Source organism: Heterodontus francisci, chromosome 19 (genome assembly GCF_036365525.1).
Source record: "Heterodontus francisci isolate sHetFra1 chromosome 19, sHetFra1.hap1, whole genome shotgun sequence".
Taxonomy (NCBI): domain Eukaryota; kingdom Metazoa; phylum Chordata; class Chondrichthyes; order Heterodontiformes; family Heterodontidae; genus Heterodontus; species Heterodontus francisci.
Genome location: NC_090389.1, coordinates 58,560,113 through 58,581,100, shown reverse-complemented (window position 1 = coordinate 58,581,100; position 20,988 = coordinate 58,560,113). Strand labels below are relative to the sequence as shown.

General features: G+C 42.8%; 1 protein-coding gene across 1 annotated transcript in view; it reads left to right on the top strand.

The window, feature by feature from the left end:
- cacna2d3a (calcium channel, voltage-dependent, alpha 2/delta subunit 3a) overlaps window positions 1-20,988 on the top strand; it is a 705,663-nt gene that overhangs the window by 370,929 nt on the left and 313,746 nt on the right. Inside the window, exon 10 of the mRNA XM_068052271.1 lies at window positions 12,525-12,658. Within this exon, the coding sequence (XP_067908372.1) occupies window positions 12,525-12,658 (134 nt within the window). The remainder of the gene's footprint in view (window positions 1-12,524; window positions 12,659-20,988) is intronic.

The window sequence follows — 20,988 nt, the reverse complement described above, 5'->3', positions numbered from 1 at the left end:
AAGCATGGAGCTCTTGCTTTGCCCTCCTTGCCCTCACCACAACTCTACTTTTGTACCTTTCTGTTTTCAGATACCCAACAACTGCAATCTGGTCAGGCAGTGATGGAAAAGAAAGGTGGAAGAGCAGGAAGACAGTGATGATGAAGAAACACCATCACTCGATTTCACAGAAGCAGCCACCAGCTCAGATACTCACACTGCGCATAATTTCGAGGAAACCACAGGAGCAGGACCTGCACATGGTGAGACACGAGGCACCAGTGCTGCAGTGGAAGCTCAGACTTCTGCAATGAAAGATTAGCTTGCTGCCATCATGACTGTGGATATCAGTGTTCAGAGGGGTTTGCAGGGTTACACAGCAGTCCTGCAATCTGTCTTCGAATACATTGCTAGGATTGCTGAGGCTGTACCCCCAGGAAGTGGCAGTGGCTCTGCAGAGCACAAACCTGCTGACCTCTCTCAAGATGACAGCAGTCATCCTCCCACCACTACCACTCTGTCAGTGCCCTTCCTATTGCCTGTCAGCCAGCCAGCCCAGACTGTTCCTGCCCATGCTGAGATGGTGCAGTCTGAAACCAGGCCCAATGCAGGGTCTACAGCAGATGATCATCTGTCTGAGCATGTGCCTCATGGGGCACACAACCTTTAGGGCAGGTCCTTGCTGATATCTGCAGCCTCCTGGAACAAGACCCTTTTCCCAGTGGACCTGGAGGGCATGCATTGCTAGTGGCCATCAGGGTGGCTATCACTCAAGGGCCACCATCAACCAACCCCCAGTTCTTTGCCTCTCCCTGGAGTTCTGTGCTCTCATCTCCTGCAAGGAGAGAAAGCAGAGAGTTGTGAGTGTGAGAAATGGATTGTGTGGAGAGGAGGGAAGGACAACATTTGTGGAGGGTGACTGTGAGGCATGGGTGTGAGAGAGCACAAAGATGAGGGTGAGTGTGAGTGTTGGCTGTTCAGATGGGATGTGAGGAGGCGCCTGGAGAGAGAGAAATGTGTGAAACTGCAAGGTGTGTTAGTCTGAGTAGTACTATGCAGAAGAGTGCTGGGAAAGTCAGAGTGTGGGGCTTGGCACCTGATGAAAATGTTATGCCACTCACCTTCCCTGACCTCCTGAGGTCCTAGATACTCTTGGTTCACTGTCTCCAGGTTAAGGGATCACACTCCTGCTGCTCACTTCCTCAGCCACTTCCATCCACACTTGCTTGGTTTGAGAGGCTGGCCTCTTCCTCCCATCCTTGGGAAACATCACCTCACTTTTCAGTCCCTCAGATCCTACAGTAGGATCTCAAGATCAGAGACCAAGACCCAGTGTGGCAGCCATCCCAGGTCTCCTTTCCAATCCTGTGGTTTCTGAAGCCAAAGGAATCAATGTACAGTTGAGCCATTTTGACCCCTGCTAGGGTCCCCAATTAGAAATCAGTCCTTTGGCAGTTGCACCCAGACTCACTGATTGGTCGAGAAACCTGGAAGCGAGATGTCAATGCAATGGCTGACTTAAACCTTAATGATTTCTTTATGTTGTCTGATGCAACATAAATGAGATGTGTGGAGTCCAGTTTGCTGAAGATCTCAAACAGGTTTATTAACATCAAAACATTTAGATACAATACAGAGCGAACTATTTACAGAACCTTCGTTTGGGTGTTACAGTTGCAGAGTGACTCTGGCTTATAGTCACATAACTACATCTTGGTGCTTAGCTCATTAGCATATTGAGATCTGAAAGGGACATCACTCTTAAAGGCAATCATACAACATCCCCTTTTTTTCCAAAGATAAGTCTTGTATTCTCCAAGTAAAAGCACATAAAATTAGATAACATCAAAATTAGTTATATGGGATATAGATTTAAAAAATTACAGGTACAAGGGTAGGGATTGTGAAACTTACAAGTGCAGAGGCTTAAAAGTGCATATGTTGTTTCTGTGGTTTGGCAACTCTTGCTCAGGGAATTTGTGTCTCATCTATTGCTATTCTTTCAGAAGTTTCTCCCCCTCTGCATTCAGTTTCTGTTACTCTGCCTTCAGCCTGTTGACATACTCTGTTGCTTTTCTCAAGATGACCACTTTTTAGGCGTTGTCATTCTTGGAAAGTTCCGGCACCTCATCTCGAAGAGCCAACAGACAATGCTTCAACTCATTCTTCTTCTGCCTCTCAGGACATTGTGTGTCCTTTGCCTCTCCTCATCCTCATCCTCTGCGTTTGAAGGCCCGAGGCTCAAGATCAAGGACTTGTTTGGGGGGGAGTACTTGGTCTCATGGAGGTGCCTGTCTGTTCTGGCTCGTTGTGGTGCTGGCGGTTCTCTATAGAGCAGAAGTGACGGCGCGTCATAATTGTGCTGTTGCTGTGTTTCCAGACTGCACTGTTTGATGCTGACCAGAGTCTGCAAGTGGGTTCCGGTCCTTGGAGATTTCCCCTTGGCAATGCTCACCACTGCTAGCCTTTGCTTCTTAGTAGTTACGACGTTAGTCTCTTCTGAATTGCTGGGAAATGAAGAAACACTGCCCTTTAACGAAGAACTTTCACCATCTGATTTTGGATCTTCATCCCTGTTGGTGTGGCATATCTGAGAAGAGGTTGATACTCTCCAAACCAGAACTACTGAGATCCTTGAGGAACTGTGACTCAATGCAGGTACTCTTGATCTCTGCTGCTGTAATGGGTACCTAGGTGACCTCGTGGATAGTTATGGTGTTGAGGTCCTTACATGCTGGTAGTCCTGCCTCTGCTGGGTCCACTCGTGTCTACCAGATAGAATATTTGTGGTTTCCGTGCTGACTTGCCATTGTTGCATTGCATTGTTAGTGTTCCACTGCAAAGGAAGGGTGACCCATTGTAAGCAGTTAACTTTGCAGTTGTCAGCTGTATCATTAATTTCCAACAACTCTGATCTATGTCCTTCAGGATTTGGACTGGTAGTATATTTGCACTAGCCCCAGTGTCAATCTTAACCCTGCGTGTATGTTGCCAGCTTTCTTTGAACTCATGATGTTAATAGTAACGAAAACTTACAGTTGTTTGACTTCATCGACACAATGTGTCAGGTTCACAATGTGAAATGCCTGCTCGTATACTGGCTGAGAATCACTCCTGTCTGAGTCTTGTCTCAGGTCTGTTTTGTTGTGGACTTCGTGTATCGGTTTGCGTTTACGCAGGTCTCTGGCACTCTCCTTGCTGCTGTTGCCCTGTTGCTGCAACTGTTGTCTGTTTGCTTGTGTCCTACTGTGACCTCTGGCTGCATCATTGGAGCCAGGTTTCTTGCATAGGCGGGCCTCGTGTCCTTTTGTATCGCACACCTTGTACAGGTCTTGAAATGCAGGACAACTTCATGGTTAGTGGGACAAGCCGCACTTACCACACAGCTTGCTTGCATTTTTCAACCTGGTTATTGTGCCGATACTGTTGGCTGCACCTGGCGCTTGTAGATGCTGTTGTCCAGCTACAATTGCTTCATATTTCCTGCCATCTTCTAGCAGTGCATCAATGCCATGACCTTTCTTTTTCCCCAAGAAGTCTTTCTGAAATGCTTCAATGGGCGTTGAGACAATCACCAGCTCCATTAGTCGCTCTGACAGCTCAGTTTTTGAAAAATCACATTTGTTGCCCTTACTACGGCATCCACTGACAAACTGATCAATTGATCCCTGTGACTGTTGCCTGTAGGACATCAATTCCAGGTGGTGAATTCTAAAATTCACTCTTAACCGGAGCTGATCTTCTAGCACTTTCCATATATTTGTGGGATCTTTCTGGTCCTCTTCAGGTAAGCCAGAGGTATTGATTTGGTGTAGCCCCTCATTTACAACTGCTATCAGTATTTTTACAGCCCCCTCTCTGGTGCTATGATCACTTGGTCTGTAAAGCATAACATCATTCTTTGTTTAAAAAGTTTGAACTCGGATAGGATATCAATATCCTTCCAGTTCATGCTGGGAAATTTTGTATCCATCACTCTGCTGTTCTTTTGCTTTTTGCTCTATATTTAACTTTGTTCTATTTACTCTGCGCCGTTTCCCCTTTAAGAAATTCTCTGTTATCTAGACTAGCTACTTTGATGGAGAGGAGCAGGTGCTTAGCAGTGTTCTGTGTTTATTTTGCTTTCAGCACTTAAGCCTATCTGTTTACACAGCTATTCAATAGGCAGTTCGAATGCTTTTTTTAGAATTTGTTTATGTTCTTCATGCTTGAGTGGTTTAATGGGTTTTTAAAGTTGTGGCTGTGAATGGAAACTCTTCATGCGCGAGTGGTTTAATGATTTTTTTAACTTTGGCTGCATGAATGGAGACTCTGCAGTGATCAGCGTTTTTCTGTGCTTTTTGCTATTGGGCACCTCCTGTAATGGAGCCGACCTTGATCAGCCTGGGAGAGGAATCGGGTTTTCCCCATTTTTTGTTTTCCACGGAGCTTGTTTTTTTTTTAAACGGGGATTCCTTGACCGTCGGCACAGTGACTCACCCAATCGTGGGAATATACTTGGAGTCTGTCAATCTGAGCTCTGTCCTCTACAGCTGGAGGTAAGTTTTTTTTTCTTACCACTTTTTGGGCTAGTATTTCTTTTGAACTTGCTTTCTTGCAGCTGTGGGCGGGGTTGTTTTCACAGCTTTTTTACCCTTGGACTTCAAACTTAGACTTTGTCTTTTCACCGTAGCTGCCACCATGTAATGAGTTCTTTATGTTGTCTAATGCAACATAAATGAGATGCATGGAGTCCAGTTTGTTGAACATTTATTTACAGTAAATCTATTATATACAGTACAGAACAAACTATTTACAGAACCTTCATCTGGGTGTCACAGTTGCAGAGTGACTCTGGCTTGCAGTCATATGACTACATCTTGGTGCTTAGTTTAGTTTAGTTTAGTTTAGAGATACAGCACTGAAACAGGCCCTTCGGCCCACCGAGTCTGTGCCGACCATCAACCACCCATTTATACTAATCCTACACTAATTCCATATTACTACCACATCCCCACCTGTCCCTATTAGCTGTCCCTTAGCTCATTAGCATATTGAGATCTTAAAGGGACATCACTCTTAAAAGCAATCATACAACATAAACAGCTACAGCAAAACCTGTTTCAATTACAAACAGGTTCCCGAACAGCTACCAGCCCCCCACTGCATGTGGGTCCATTATGTTAATATTCCCCTCGGTATGTTGGGACCTCAACTATTCACCATATTTATTAATAACTTAGATGAAAGAATAGAAAGCACATATCCAAATTTTCTGATGATGCAAAGACAGGCAGCATTGGAAGCAGTGTAGATGGAAGCATAAAATTACAAAGCAATATTAATATATAAATGAATGGACAAAACTGTGGCAAATGGGTTTCAATGTAAGCAAATGTGAGCTCATCCATTTTGTACCTATAAAGGACAGAACAGGATGCTTTCTGAATGGTGAAAATCTAAAAACAGTGGAGTTCAAAAGAGATTTGGGAGCCCAAGTACATAGATCATTAAAATGTCATGAACAGGTAGAGAAAATAATCAAAGTGGTTAATGGAATGCTAGCCTTTATATCTAGAGGATGAGAACACAAGTGGGTAGAAGTCATGCTTCGGCTGTGCAAAGCCTTGGTTCGACCCCTGACCTGTAGTACTGTGAGCAGTTCTAGGCACCACACCGTAGGAAGGATATATTGGCCTTGGAGGGAGTGTCGTGTAGATTTACCTGAATGATAACTGGACTCCAAGGGTTAAATTATGAGGAGAGATTTCATACATTAGTGTTGTATTCCCTGGAATTTAGAAGGGTACGAGGTGATTTCATTGATGTTTTCAAGATATTAAGGGGAACAGATAGGGTAGATAGAGAGAAACAATTTACGCCGGTTGGGGAGTCTAGGACTCAGGGGCATTGTTTAAAAATTAGAGCCAGATCTTTCAGGAGTGAAATTAGGAAACATTTCTACACACAAAGGCTGGTAGAAGTTTGGAACTCTCTTCTGCAAGCTGTAATTGATACTAGATAAATTGTTAATTTTAAATTTGAGATTGATAGATATTTGTTAACTAAAAGTATTAAGGGAAATGGGGCAAAGGCAGGTATATGGAATTAGGTTCGCAGATCAGTCATATCATTGAATGGTAGAACTGGTTTGAGGGACTAATGGTCTACTCCTGTTCCTTTCTTATGCTCAATAACAGAGGGAAGGCAATGTGTTGGATTGTTGGTGCATGTGGAATTCGAGTTGCATTCAGTGGAACCATAGTAGGATGAGTCATTCATGGGCACTCCAACCAGAAAAGGACTTTGTTTGTTGTTTCCTCCCTTCCTCTTCCTCCTTTTCCTGCTCTTCCTCCTGCTTCTCAGCTGATGGCCATATAGATGGTGTGCTCTCATGATGGCAAGATTACAGAGCATGCAGAAGACCACCACGAATCTTGACACCTGCTCTGCCATGCACTGCTGGGCTCCTCCATAGCACTCCAGGCAATGGAAGCATTGTTTCAGCATGTCACTGACCTGCTCTATGACATTTCTTGTATTGCTTAGCTCTCATTATTTGCAAACTGCCCATGTGTGTGTAGGTTGTGCATCAGGGTCATGAGCCATGTTGTCAAAGGATAGCCCTTGTCTCCCAATAGCCACCCTCTGATTTGACATGGTGGCTCAAATGCAGATTACACAGTAGACCGTCGCAGAATAAAGGCATCATCACTGCTGCCAGGGTACCGTGCATTAACCTGCATGATTTTCTGCACATGGTCACATGCGAGGGGGTTGTTGAAGGAGTGACATTCCTTTCGGTTGCAGACATCTCAGAGTTGACATGTGGCGTCCACCAAGCGATTTGTGTACAATGACGCTCATTTTGAGTTCTGTCATGGCCACTCGGCTCCAGACCTCATTACAGCCTTAATCCAAACATGGATAAAAGAGTTGAACTCCAGAGGTGAGGTGAGAGTGACTGCTCTTGATGTCAAGGCAGCATTTGACCGAGTACGGTATCAAGGAGCCCTAGCAAACTGGAGTCAATGGGAATCGGGGGTGGGAACTCTTCGCTGGTTGGAGTCATACGTAGCACAAAGGACGATGGTTGTAGTTGTTGCAGGTCAATCATTTCAGCCCCAGGACATCACTGCAGGAGCTCCTCAGGGTCGTGTCCTAGGCCCAACCATCTTCAGCTGCTTCAACAATGACCTTCCGTCCATCATAACATAAGAAATGGGGATGTTCGCTGATGATTGCACAATGTTCAGAACCATTCACAACTCCACAGGTACTGTAGCAGCCCATGTCCATATGCAGTGAGACCTGGACAACAGCCAGGCTTGGGCTAATAAGTGGCAAGTAACATGCGTGCCACACAAATGCCAGGCAATGACCATCTCAAACAAGGGAGAATCTAACCATCTCCCTTTGATGTTCAGTGGCATTACCATCACTGGATACCACACTATCAACATCCTGGGGGTCACCATTTACCAAAAACTGAAGTGGACCAGCCACATAAGAGCAGGTCAGAGACTTGGAATTCTGCAGCAAGTAACTCACCTCCTGTCTCCCCAGTGCCTGTCCACTATTTACAAGGCACAAGTCAGGAGTGTGATGGAGTACTCTCCACTTGCCTGGATGGCTGCAGCTCCAACAACAGTTAAGAAGCTCGACACCATCCAGGACAAAGCAACCCGCTTGATTAGCACCCCATCCACCACCTTCAGTATTCAATCCCTCCACCACTGATGCACAGTGGCAGCAGTGTGTACTATATACAAGATGCACTGCAGCAACTTACCAAGGCTCCTTAGACAGCACCTTCCAAACCTGCGACCTCTACCACCTTGAAAGACAAGGGCAGCAGATGCATGGGAACACCACCACTTGCAAGTTCCCCTCCAAGCTACACACCATCCTGACTTGGAACTATATCGTCGTTCCTTCACTGTCACTGGGTCAGAATCCTGAAACTCCCTTCCTAACAGCACTATTGGTGTACCTACACCCCAACGACTGCAGTGGTTCAAGAAAGCACCACCACCTTCTCAAGGGCATTTAGGAATGGGCAATAAATGCTGGCTTAGCCAGCGATGCCCACATCCCAAGAATGATAAAAAGGCACCCTGGACTGTGGGGAATCCTACCATTCTCACAAAGCTACATGCTCACTCCACATGCTTCTCTCTGGCAAGAGGAAACAAAATGTACTCAGCTCTCTTGGAAGACAGAGCCTCAATGACCTCCCTTATGCAGCAGTGGATGGCAAACTGGGAGATGTTTCAAATACCGCCTGCTGCAACCTGGAATGAAGTTGATGGACAAAAGTCCATCACCACAGTCACTTTCACAGGTTGCAGTTCTGGCTGCAGCAGGTGACAGATTTCAGTGAGAACATCCTTGGTGAAGTGGAGATGTCTGACACACTGTTCCTCACTGAGGTTCAGAGAGAGGAATTTCTCCTTGTATACCCTGGGCAGATATGGCCCCCTATTGAGAGCTCTGCTCCCTCTCCTCCTTCTCCCCTTCCCAGCAGCTTGTTCTGCTCTGTGTTGCCTCTGTTCATTCACCCTGTCATTGCTGTAGTCCAAGGGGAATGCCTACTACTGCATCAATATCTGGGAGTAAGTGGTTTGTGCAGAATCCTCGAAGTCAGGAGAACTTCCTTCAGCACATGCCCCACCACTCTCTATTGAGTTTAGCAACTTTATAGAACTCTAGAGATTACAAAACACTTCTACAATTGCAACAAGAGCCAATAGAAATCAACCAGCAACTAACCTGTAAGTAGTTGATGACCCCTTTAAATAGTGCTGGTGGTTGTTCGTTCCTGCTGCAGAATGTGTGTGCAGCTGTGCATGTTTAAGGGACAGCATTACTGGAATGTTGAGCTCCAAAATGGCAGCATTGGTATCAAGTAATCATCACACACTGATTGACATCATGATCTGTTAACTCTGGCAGACACTGCCTGCACACACACTAACACCGTCAGCAAATTGGCGTCGAGTACATCTCGCACCATAACTGTATGTGCAGATCGCGGAAGCCATTTTGGAGCCAAAACATCACTCATAGTGTCGTAAATACAGCTACTAAGGAGCAGAAGTTTGTGGCCTGAGTATTGGAGAAGGAAACAGAAACACAGTTTTGGAGGAGGAGTGAGAAACAGAAGTGGAAGAGCAAAAGAGACACAAGTGAGGGAGAATAAAAGTGAAAGAGGAGAGACACAAGTAAAGGAGCAAAGGAAAATAAGTGAAGAAGGTGAAAGCAAATAGAGGTGAGGAAGTGAAACAAACTGAAGTGAAGGAGAGAGCAAAAAGGAAATTAAGCAAACGAGAGACAGCAGTGATGAAAAGCAAGAGAGAAACAAAAGAGCCAAGATCTTAACTGATTTATGTTAGCATGAGAATTGTTTTTTATCGGACTCTAGTGTGAAAAAATTTAGAACTGCAGTTCTAACACACTTGATGGGATTCCTAACATCGTTGTTGTTGTGATAATGAACATTGATTTTCTTATTAAGCAGTCCTCTAACTCTGATTATGCTCCAAACGCAAAACTCTTTTTGCTAATATGAAGTATGTTAGTAGCAGCATTAAAATCAGGCTGTTGTATGTATACCTGCCAACAAACTTGCTTGGCACTACAAAATGCATTGTTAAAGATCAATTGTAAGTGTAAAATTATACTGAAAGCTAATCTGAGTTCGGGCTGAATGATTGCACTGCAGTTTAGGCAGAAATTGTATGGTCCAAAGAACATTGCTGTCACAGAGGTCAATGGTCCTAACATCAATGTTCTCACAATGATTTTCTCCATGAAAGCTTCTTACTGATGGTTTCAGTTTTAATGTTTCTACATGGAATATTTTAGAACTAAGAAAGGTGAAAGAAAATGAGAAAGATTAGAGTTGTTTCAATTACAAAATTATAAAATGTCTCTTATTAAAATCAACTTTTGTAATATATAACAACATATTATTTAATACAGTGCTGTCTCTGAAGACCATACATTTGCTAAGATTACTTTTTATCCAATGTTATAATTCAGTACATGAATTTACCTATAATTTTTGTTAATCTTTCTGTTTAAACTGTGAATTCACCAGTTTTACAGGGCTCAGAGTAAGATAATCACAGTATAATTGAAGTAGTTAGTTGTAATGTACTGTTACAGATAATGCCCTCCAGATTTGTAAGTTTGAGATTGAAATCATTCTGGGATTGGGTCACCAAAAACATTGGGAGTATAATTGGTCTTAAGCATCAGCGCAAACTATATAATAATGTATCAAGAGACTATTGCACGTGCTGCCTAACTTTTTCTTCCATGGACTTCATTGAAAAAGAAAATTAAACGGGGTGTAAAACAAGCTGATGATTTGTCATTGTCTGCTTTGCACTATCACTGAAGACCAATTTCATCACCATTGTTTCTTCTTTAATGACCACTAAGAGTTAAAGAAAGAACTTCATTTATATCATGTCTTTCAGAACATCAGGATGTTCCAAAGTGCTTTACTGTCCATTAAGTACTTTTGACATTGACTCACTATTGTAACATGGTGTATTGCAGCAACTAATTTGCACGCAACAATCTCACAGACGGCAATGAGATAAATGATCAGATTGGCCAGCACACCAGGAGAACTCCTCTGCTCTCGTCAAATAATGCATTGTTTTAAATAATGCCGTGGGTCTTTGTTGGACACCCAAGAACAGAGATGGCTCCTTGGTTTAATGTGCCATCTGAAAAATTGCAACCACTGTCAGTGCAGTGCTCCCTCACTACTGTACTGAAGTTATTGCCTGGATTATGTGCTCAAATCTTTGGAGAGGGCTTGAGTCCATTGCCTTCTGAGTCAGAGACTGAAGTGGGACCACTGAGCCAAAGCTGATATCATATGATGGTATATATTGATAGTGTTACTAGTCCCGTAACACACAAAATTTGTAGGTGCCACAAAATGTGTCTATAATTTCTAATTTTAATTCTGAATAATCTGATTTGACTATGAGGTACTGTTACCAAAAGTCATGCCCATATAGAGTTTATGGACAGGTGTGAGATTGATTCTTAGGAATGGTAGCAGAGTTGAACTATACTCCTGTGTTTTCCCATTTAATGTCTGGGGCTTTGGGTTATGCCACCATAGCATCTTAGCTACCATAATTGAGTTACATTAGGCCAACAATTTAGAATTTACATTCTTTAAAGTGTTAATATCTGGAATATTTGATGTCCTTTTGCAATAAAAACAACTAAAAGCCTATTTTTCTTATTATTTAATCATTCATCCATTTGTCTTTCCTTTACTTAATAACTGCTGAGCAACAGTGGCTTTCTTTTCACAGATGTGGAGGCTATGCATCATTTATGGCTTTTGGTCCAATTCCGCAGCCCGTTCAACTCATAAAATTTCATATTTTCTCACTTTGACAATGAATAGGCATTTGTAAATTGCTCCAGTATTTTTGTTTATGACTGTTGCATGTAGGTAAGGGAAAATAAAGTTATGAAGGAAGAATAAATTAAGTTATTTAATAAAAGATAATATGCCTATTTTAATTAAATATGTCACATATATTTTAAAAACAGTGTTGGAATGAAGTTGCAAAGCATTGCACAAAATAAAAGCAGTAATTGAAGGAAAGTAGACCAACAGCATGTTCTGAGCATAGCTGAGCTATAAAAAGTCTCATTATATATATTGCTGTGTGGCACGATTCAAACCCAGGTCCCTACCAGGTAAATACAGGAAGAGGACAATGCTGCCAATGTTTGTCCCTATTTTGGAGCAGGATTCGGGTGGTAGTATGCTGAAAATCATGGCGCATGACTTATTATCCCACTTCCACTGATGTCCAGGCTACTGCCATTTTGATGGGCCTTTCATCTGGATGGCCCAGACACCTGCAGAAAACAGGCAGACATCTCATTAGCCCATATATATCAAGATCCTATGATGTGCATAGGGCTCAGATGCAATTTTAGGCTTTTACTTGGCAAATTAGTAGCTGCACAAAGTTCTCCCAGTGGAACTGTACGCAAAGGTACCTAATAGCTGTCCTTAAAGGGACCACTAGAGGCCACTCTGAAAACATAAATGGTATCTTTTTCCAGTGAGACTTGTGGGGCCAAGTGGAGCACGGATAGTCCTTCAGGCCCAGTAAATCATCCTGCCCTTTGCTAGTCCCTCCGCTTCACCCCCACTTCCCCCACTCCCACTCACCCCTGCTATTGCCAGCTTGTCCCTTGTGATGTGTCCTGCTAGCTCAACTCCTTGGAGGAGCCAGTGGACTTCCACCCTGCCTGATCCAAGCTACCTATCTGTGCTCCAGACATGTGGGCATTTCGCCAATGACATCTTGCGGACAGCTGTGTGCTGCTCCTACCATCCGCCCAAACTGAAAATTAGCCTGGTTGTTTCCTGATATTTTTCATTTGTTTCAACGGTATTTTCTAATTTTCTTTCTGCAGGTTTGCATTGTGTTTTTTTTTGTGATCGATATGTTAACTACAGTAATGCATTTTAAAGATTTCTTTGTCTCTGAACTCTGATTCTATTTTAGGATATTTCACTCAGATTTCTACTCTGGCTGATGTGCAAGAAAATGTGATGGAGTATCTTCATGTTCTGAGCAGGCCAAAGGTCATTGACCAGGAACATGATATTGTGTGGACAGAAGCTTACATTGACAGTACCGTAAGTTAACATTCACTAAGTTTCTGCGTAACCAAAACTATCTTGGTGGGACATAAGGAATTATCACATAGAGTGAATGTGGGACCATATTCCATTTGAAAGAAAATAGGCTGTTTTCTAGAACTTGTAAATAACTGTTAGGGGACAGTTTGAGTGAATGTTCCAAAGTATGTTACAACATTTTCTATTTGGCAATGAGCTTTTTTATAATTGCTCCTGTTTTTTATGACTGTTTTCGGTAGATATAGAAAAAGTAGTTTAAAAAGAAGAATGAATGAAGCTAAAATAAAGGGAAACATTTTTATTTCAGCGATTTTTTTTTTCCTGGTGGTTAACTAGAACTCCATAAGTATTTTAATAGCAGTGTGAAGTAATAAAGTGTAAGAAAAAAGAAAACAACAAAAAATGAAGGAAAGTTGTGCAGTTGAAATTGATTCAAATTAACAGTTAAATGTGGCAAGAGGGAAAACATGGAATAAGAGAACAAGTGTTGCCATCTGTACTTTGTGGCACTGCAAAACTGATTACACTTGGTTGTCCATTCCAGCCCAGATGGTTTCATTAAATCTAATAGTCTCCAGAGGTCTTAATAGCTGTGTTAGGCATAAGTGAAACATACTGTGGCACTTCATGGCTCATCCTACAAACACTAAAGCTCTAGCACAGGTTGTTATTAGCACTATGGTGAAGACACTTTTGTGTCACATAAGATGTCATAACAAACAATATCAGCAGTGTGGAACTTTAAATTGTACTTTCTCTGATTGAGGTAAATTTTGATTTTACGTGATAGTGTATTAAGGATGATAATGCATCAGCAGCTTGTTTTACATCTCTATTGAAAAAGTTGGGAGGTATGTAAAACAGATTGCCGATTCACTGTCACCCACTTTACATTATTGCATAAAGTCAAAGTCTACCCACTTGACTCACAGTTTGACACAATAATGAAGGTATTATCAAATGCCACGATGTCTGACTGCATTTGATCACGGGGCTGCAGACAGCTCTTGTTCTTTTTATATAAATGTGAACTGTACTGCATCTGCAATGCAAATTTAACAGATGCATTAACCAACATTTCAGGCTATGTCCAAATTTTAACATTTTTGGATTTTTTTTCAAAATTACTTGCGTTTCATCAAGGAGGCAACAATAAACTATAATGGCACGAATGAAAAAATTATCTTGTTTTCCTTAAAAAATGTCATTAATAATGAAAACAATATGGAAAAATGGGATAATATTCTAAAACAGACAGCTTCCTATTCTACTGGTGCTACATTGAATGTTTGTTTCAAGAACAGTCTATTTAGAATCACACACTAGCCCAATTTGTGAAGAGAAAATGAAACTGGAAATTGATGTGACAAATTACAATTGAAATTTTGGGTCTCATCTTGTACCATATGTATTGTAAATTCAGGGTGTGACAAGGCTTATAATTAATGGGGAGAGAAATTGGACTGGTTTGCATCTGATTTCGGGTGTGTATTTTCCCGGGAGGTTCTGCGGAGACCATGTTTTAGTCTTCCCTTGTAGTTGCTTCAACAAGGTACTCAGGCAACTAAAATATGTAAATTCGCGTGTTGAACTACGCTTTGCAAAATTGAACTGTAGGAGCACCAGATTTGCTGATTCGGAGGTCCGTCCACTGATTTTTGGCACCACCAGTCGGCAGGCAAGCTGCATTAGCAATATAGAAGGGAATCCTCAGCTCCACCTGGCACCAGCCAGAGTAAGGTCAAGTGACACACTGCACTCTAGAAAGTTGCCTTTGTCTTCCTCTGATCCAAGAGGGGCCTCTATTCCTGCTGGACATGGAAAGGGAAGAAAGGGACAAGGGCTAGCAGGGCCACTTTGTCATGTAGAATGTTTATAGGGAGATGCCAGTGAGAAGATAAAACACTGGTAAGATGGCTAAACACCCTGTTTCTTCCAGCTTCACCAATGGCAATGATCCTGGTGCCCCCTGCCCACAATATCCATGACGGCCTCTATCAGTGTGGAAAGGAAGTTGCTGAATGATGGGAGACCATTTTTGCTCCCTGTTCATTTGCGGCAGCTTGTCTGGGAAGAAAAAAGGGAGTGTATCAATTTGTGAACTGGTGAAAAATTGTGAAGATGTGGCTATCAGGGTATAATAGTATTGCTCATATATGATGCTAAAATTTTGGGGTATTGGTTTTTAGCCAGTCTGTACTGAATCAATAGATCAAATTCATATCACAAAAGCACCGTGGAGCAATAATGCTTATCATATTGAGGATAGACTACTTCCTGTAATTTGTGGCGATTTGAAATAATTTGTAAAGTTATGGATTGAATCACCAGGACCATCAACATAATAAAGAATGATGATTCATGAATTAATGATGTTTATCTTTAGTGTCATAGAATCATGGAACGATACGGCACAGGAGACTATTCGGCCCATTGTACCTCTGCCTGCTCTTTGATAGAACTATCCAATTAGTCCCACTCCCCTGCTCTTTCCACATAGCCCTGTAAATTGCTTCCTGTAAAGTAGTTATCCAATTCCCTTGTGAAACTTACTATTGAACCTGCTTCCACCACTCTTTCAGGCAGTACATTCCAGATCACAACACCTTGCATCTCTAGATTTTCAAAAGGTATTTGCTGAGTTGCTACATAAAATGTTATTAAACAAGATAAGGGCTAATGGGGTTGGGGGTCATATTATCCATGAATAGAGGATCGGTTAACAGGTAGAATGCAGAGTAGGGGTAAACAGGGCATTTTCAAGTTAGCAGGCTGAAACTAGTTGGGAGCTTCAAGGATTAGTGCTGAGGCCTCAGCTATTTACCATCTACTTAGATGAAGGAACCAAGAGTAATGTATCCAAGTTTGCTGACAATACAAAGCTGGGTGGGACAGTAAGCTGTGAGGAGGACTCAAAAGGCTACAAACGGATAAAGTGAGTATGCAACAAGGTGGCAGATGGAGTATTGTGCAGGGAAATATGTGGTTGTTCACTTTGGTAGGACGAATAGAAAATCAGTATATGTTTTAAATGTTGGTGTTCAAAGAGATTCACCTGACTTGGTTCAAGAAACACAAAAAGTTAGCATACAAGTACAGCAAGCAATTAGGAAGGCAAATGATGTGTTGGCCTTTAGTACAAGGGGGTTGGAGTAACATTAAAGAAGTCTTGTTACAATTGTACAGGGCTATGGTGAGACTACATCTGAAGTAATGTGCACAGTTTTGGCCTTCTTATCTAAGGAAAGATATACTTGCCATGGTGGCAGTGCAGTGAAGGTTCACTTGATTGATTCCTGGGATGAGAGTTGTCCTATGAGGAGAGATTGAGCAGAATGGGTCTATACTCTCTGGAGTTTAGAACAATGATAAGTGATGTTTTTGCGAATGGAAGGTGGTTTCCAGTGGCGTTCCACAGGGCTCAGTGCTGGGTCCTTTGCTGGTTGTGGTATATATTAATGATTTGGACTTAAATGTGGGAGGCATGATTGGGAAATTTGCTGATGACACAAAAATTGGCCGTGTAGTTGATAGTGAAGAGGATGGCTGTAGACTCCAGAATGATATTAATGGTTTGGTTGAGTGGGCGGAAAGGTGGCAAATGAAATTCAATGCGGAGAAGTGTGAGGTAATGCATTTGGGGAGGGCAAACAAAACAAGGGAATACATAATAAATGGGGGGATATTGAGAGGGGTAGAAGACGTGAGAGACCTTGGAGTGCACGTCCACAGGTCCTTGAAGGTGGCAGGGCTGGTAGATAGAGTGGTGAAGAAGGCACATGGAATGCTTTCCTTTATTGGCCGATGTATAGAATACAAAAGCAGGGATGTAATGCTGGAACTGTATAAAACCCTGGTTAAGCCACAGCTGGAGTATTGGGTACAGTTCTGGTCACCACATTACAAGAAGGACATAATTGCTCTAGAGAGAGTACAGAGGAGATTTACAAGAATGTTGCCAGGGCTTGAAAGTTGCAGCTATGAGGAAAGATTGGATCAGCTCGGGTTGTTTTCCTTAGAACAGAGGAGGCTGAGAGATGACTTAATTGAGGTGTACAAAATTATGAGGGGCCTAAATTGAGTAGACAGGAAGGACCTGTTAAGGTAATTGGTAGAAGGATTAGAGGGGACATGAGGAAAAACCTTTTCACCCAGAGGTTGGTGGGTGTCTGGAATTCACTGCCCGGATCGGTGGTGGAGGCAGAAACCCTATTTATGGAGAAAATATTTCGAGTCCATGGGATTAAAGTAAATAAAGGTTTATTCGAGCATGGTGCAAGGGAGAAGCTCCTTAGACAACCAAGCGGCTTCACAGCGAAATAGAATTTAAAACTCACATTTATAGGATACAATCACCATTACTCATTTGTCCACACTACCCCCGACACATTCCAAATCTGCAGCTTGATCAATAAACTGGATTGTATTGCCCCACTAATCATTCCCTTGCCGCCTCCTCCCCATCCTTGAGGCTTGGCATTTCTCATAGTTTATGGCACCCTGTGCCTCCTGCAGCCGTACTCTTATCTCTTTGATTAAAGATGCAAAGACAGGATGTTTACACAGATGTGGAGGCAATTAGGCTCTGGGTTGTACAATTTCCCAAGACCATTGCCACACATCCCATCATGCCCTGGTTCCCCACAACTACAGTGCTTCCATATTCCTCGAAGACTGTTAATGTATCCTAATGCTAAATAATCTACTTATGTTACCCTACTGGTCCCACTTCACCCTCAACTCATTTAAAAGATACCTGGACATGCACCTGAAGCGCTGTAACCTGCAAGGCTTCGGACCAGGTGCTGGAAGGTGGGATTAGATTGTGCAGCTAGTTTTTTCACCCGGCGCAGACACGATAGACTGAATGGCCTCCTTCTGTGCCGTAATTTTTCTATGGTTTCTATGGTTTCTATCTCAGTGAAACATATAGGATTCTGACAGGGTTGACAGGGTGGATGCTGAGAGGTTGTTTCCCTTGGCTGGAGAGTCTAGAACTAGGGGGCATAGTCTTAGGATAAGGGATCTATTATTTAAGACTGAGATGGTGAGGAATTTCTTCATTTAGAGGGTTATGAATCTTTGGAATTCTCTATCCCAGAGGGCTGTGGATGATCAGTTGTTGAGTACATTCATGACAGAGATAGATAGATCTTTGGACTTTAGAGGAATTAAGGATATGGGAATTGGGCAGGAAAGTGGAACTGAGGTCCAAGATTCACCATGATGTTCTGAAATAGCCAAACAGTCTCGATGGGCCATATGGCCTACTCCTGCTCCTAGTTCTTATTGTCTTATGTTTTACAATATTTTGCCAATCACCTTAAATCTGTATCGACTGGTTACTGACCCTTTTGCCACCAGAAACAGTTTCTCCTTATTTACTTGATCAAAACTGTTCATGATTTTGAAAACTTCTGTCCCATTTCCTCTTAGCCTTCTCTGCTGTAAGAACAATCCCAGCTTGTCCAATCTTTCCACATAACTGAAATCCTTCATCCCTGGTACCATTCTAGTAAATCACTTCTGCACACTCTCTAAGACCTTGACATTCAATACTGCAGCTGAGGTCTAATCAATGTTTTATAAAGGTTTAGTATAACTTCCTTGCTTTTGCACTCTATGGCCCCGATATTGACAGGCATGGCAGGAGCATGGGCGGCACAGTGGCGCAGTGGTTAGCACCACAGCCTCACAGCTCCAGCGACCCGGGTTCAATTCTGGGTACTGCCTGTGTGGAGTTTGCAAGTTCTTCCTGTGTCTGCGTGGGTTTCCTCCGGGTGCTCCGGTTTCCTCCCACATGCCAAAGACTTGCAAGTTGATAGGTTAATTGGCCATTATAAATTGCCCCTAGTATAGGTAGGTGGTAGGAAATATATAGGGACAGGTGGGGATGTGGTAGGAATATGGGATTAGTGTAGGATTAGTATAAATGGGTGGTTGATGGTCGGCACAGACTTGGTGGGCCGAAGGGCCTGTTTCAGTGCTGTATCTCTAAGACTAAGAGGTGGGTTGGGTTCGACGTTGAGATTTTTGCCTGAACCCAACCTACCCAAGAATCCCATATGCCTTTTTAACAGCCTTCTCAAACTGGTACTGCCACCGTCAAAGATTTGTGTATGTACATCCCCAGGTCTCTCTATTCTTGCCCCCTGTTTAAAATTGTATAATTTATTCTGTATTGCCTCTCCTCATTCTTCCTACCACTTATGTACACTGAATTTGATCGTAATGTGTCTGCCCATTTCACCAGTCTGCCTATATCCTCCTGAAATCTGCTCCTATCCTCCTCATTATTTACTACATTCCCGAGTTTTGTGTCATCTGCAAACTTTGAAATTATGCCCTGTATGCCCTAGTCGAGGTCATTAATAAATCCCAATACTGCCCCTTGGGGGACATCACTGTATATTTCTCTGCTTTCTGTCCCTTAGACAATTTTGTAACCAGGCTGCCACTGTCCCTTTAATCCCATTGGCTAGTAGCACAGTATAGAGATTTTCTTATTAATTTGTGGGATGTGGGCGTCACCGTCTCGGCCAGCATTCATTGTCCATCCCTAATTGCCATTGAACTGAGTGGCTTGCTAGGCCATTTCAAAGGGCATCTAAGAGTCAACCACATTGCTATGGGTCTGGAGTCACTTGTAGGCCAGACCAGGTAAGGATGGCAGATTTCCTTCCCTAAAGGACATTAGTGAACCAGATGTGTTTTTACACCAATCGACGATGACTTCATGGTCACCATTAGACTAGATTTTAATTCCAGATTTATTAATTGAATTCAAATTTCACCATCTGCAATAGTGGGATTCGAACCCATGTCTCCAGAGCATTAGCCTGGGCTCTGGATTACTAGTTCAGTGACATTACCACGAAGCCACTGCCTCCAATATAACAGGGGCAGAAGACAGAGATTTATAAAACATAAATTAAAGGTGTAGCATTATACTGGAGGTTTGTTTAACCTACTTTCTGAACACTATTGAGATATTACAACTATCAAATTCAGGGGCTGGTATTGTAACACTTTTTAGACACCTGGCATTGATGTTAACACCCCCTGCCTGGCAAAAACAAGGCAGGAGAGCAGTTAAAATGGAGCGAGGGACATACCACTCTTTTCCAACCCCTATTTGGCCAACTGCAATTTAAGCCACCGGGGCCCTCTTTAAATATGCTAATCAGGCTCCAGTGATGTCATTGGGGCTAATCTGCTTTTTTAACCTGAGGCCTGAGTGGGGGAACAGTGATGGTTTCCCTGCCTGACCAAATCAAGCAGTGACCAGGACCAGAAGAGACCCAACAAGGTAAGTTTTAAAAATTTAATTAGTTCCTTGTGGACCAAGAGGAACATGAGTGCTTCTCCAATCCCCAGAAGAAGCCTTGGGCTCCCCCTTACAACTCCTGCTTCTATGTTTCGATGTTCGCTGCTTCAGGCTCCCCGCTCCCTGGACCACAACTTGCATACCGAACCCCACTGATCCACTTAAATTGTGTCAGTGACTGTTTCTCTCAGTCCATGACGACACCTATTGTCACCCTTGCTGTTTTGGCTATGAGGTGGCAAGTGACGTGCTAATGAGGCCGGATGTTAAAATCAACAACAACAACAACTTGCATTTATGTAGCTCCTTTAATGCAGTAAACCATCCCAAGGCACTTTATAGGACCGGTATCAAACAAAATTTGACGCTGAGTGCAGATAGCTAAGAAGATTATAGGGCAGGAGATTGCAAAGATGGGAAGGGCCAGTCCATGGAAGAATTTGAAAATGAGGATGAGAATTTTAAATCGAGGCGTTGCTTAACCATGAGTCAGTAGAGGTCAGCAAGCGCAGGGGTGATGGGTGATCGATCGTACTGCTCATTTTGCACCCACCCCCCCACCCATATTGATTTAATCTCCATTAGTTCTCAACACTGTAAGAAACTATGGGGGAGCAAGTCGATATGCTAGTTTGTGCAGGCCTAAGGCCTGAGCCACATTTGGCTTTCGGACCCCTTTAAATGTTGCCAGTGAGCTGTGAGTGCCAAATTACGGCTTGCCAGTTGGGAACAGTGAGAATTGTTTTTATTTTTTCATGGAATGTGGACATCGCTAGCAAGGCCAGCATTTGTTACAGATCCCTAATTGTCCTTGACAACTGAATAGCTTGCTAGGCCAGTTCACAGGGCAGTTAAGAGTCAACCACATTGCTGTGGGTCTGGAGTCACATGTAGGTCAGACCAGGTAAGAATGGCAGATTTCCTTCCCTAAAGGACACTAGTGACTGTTAGTGACAGGGTGGAGGCAATCTCAGGGACGGCTTTGAATGGGCCAGAATTT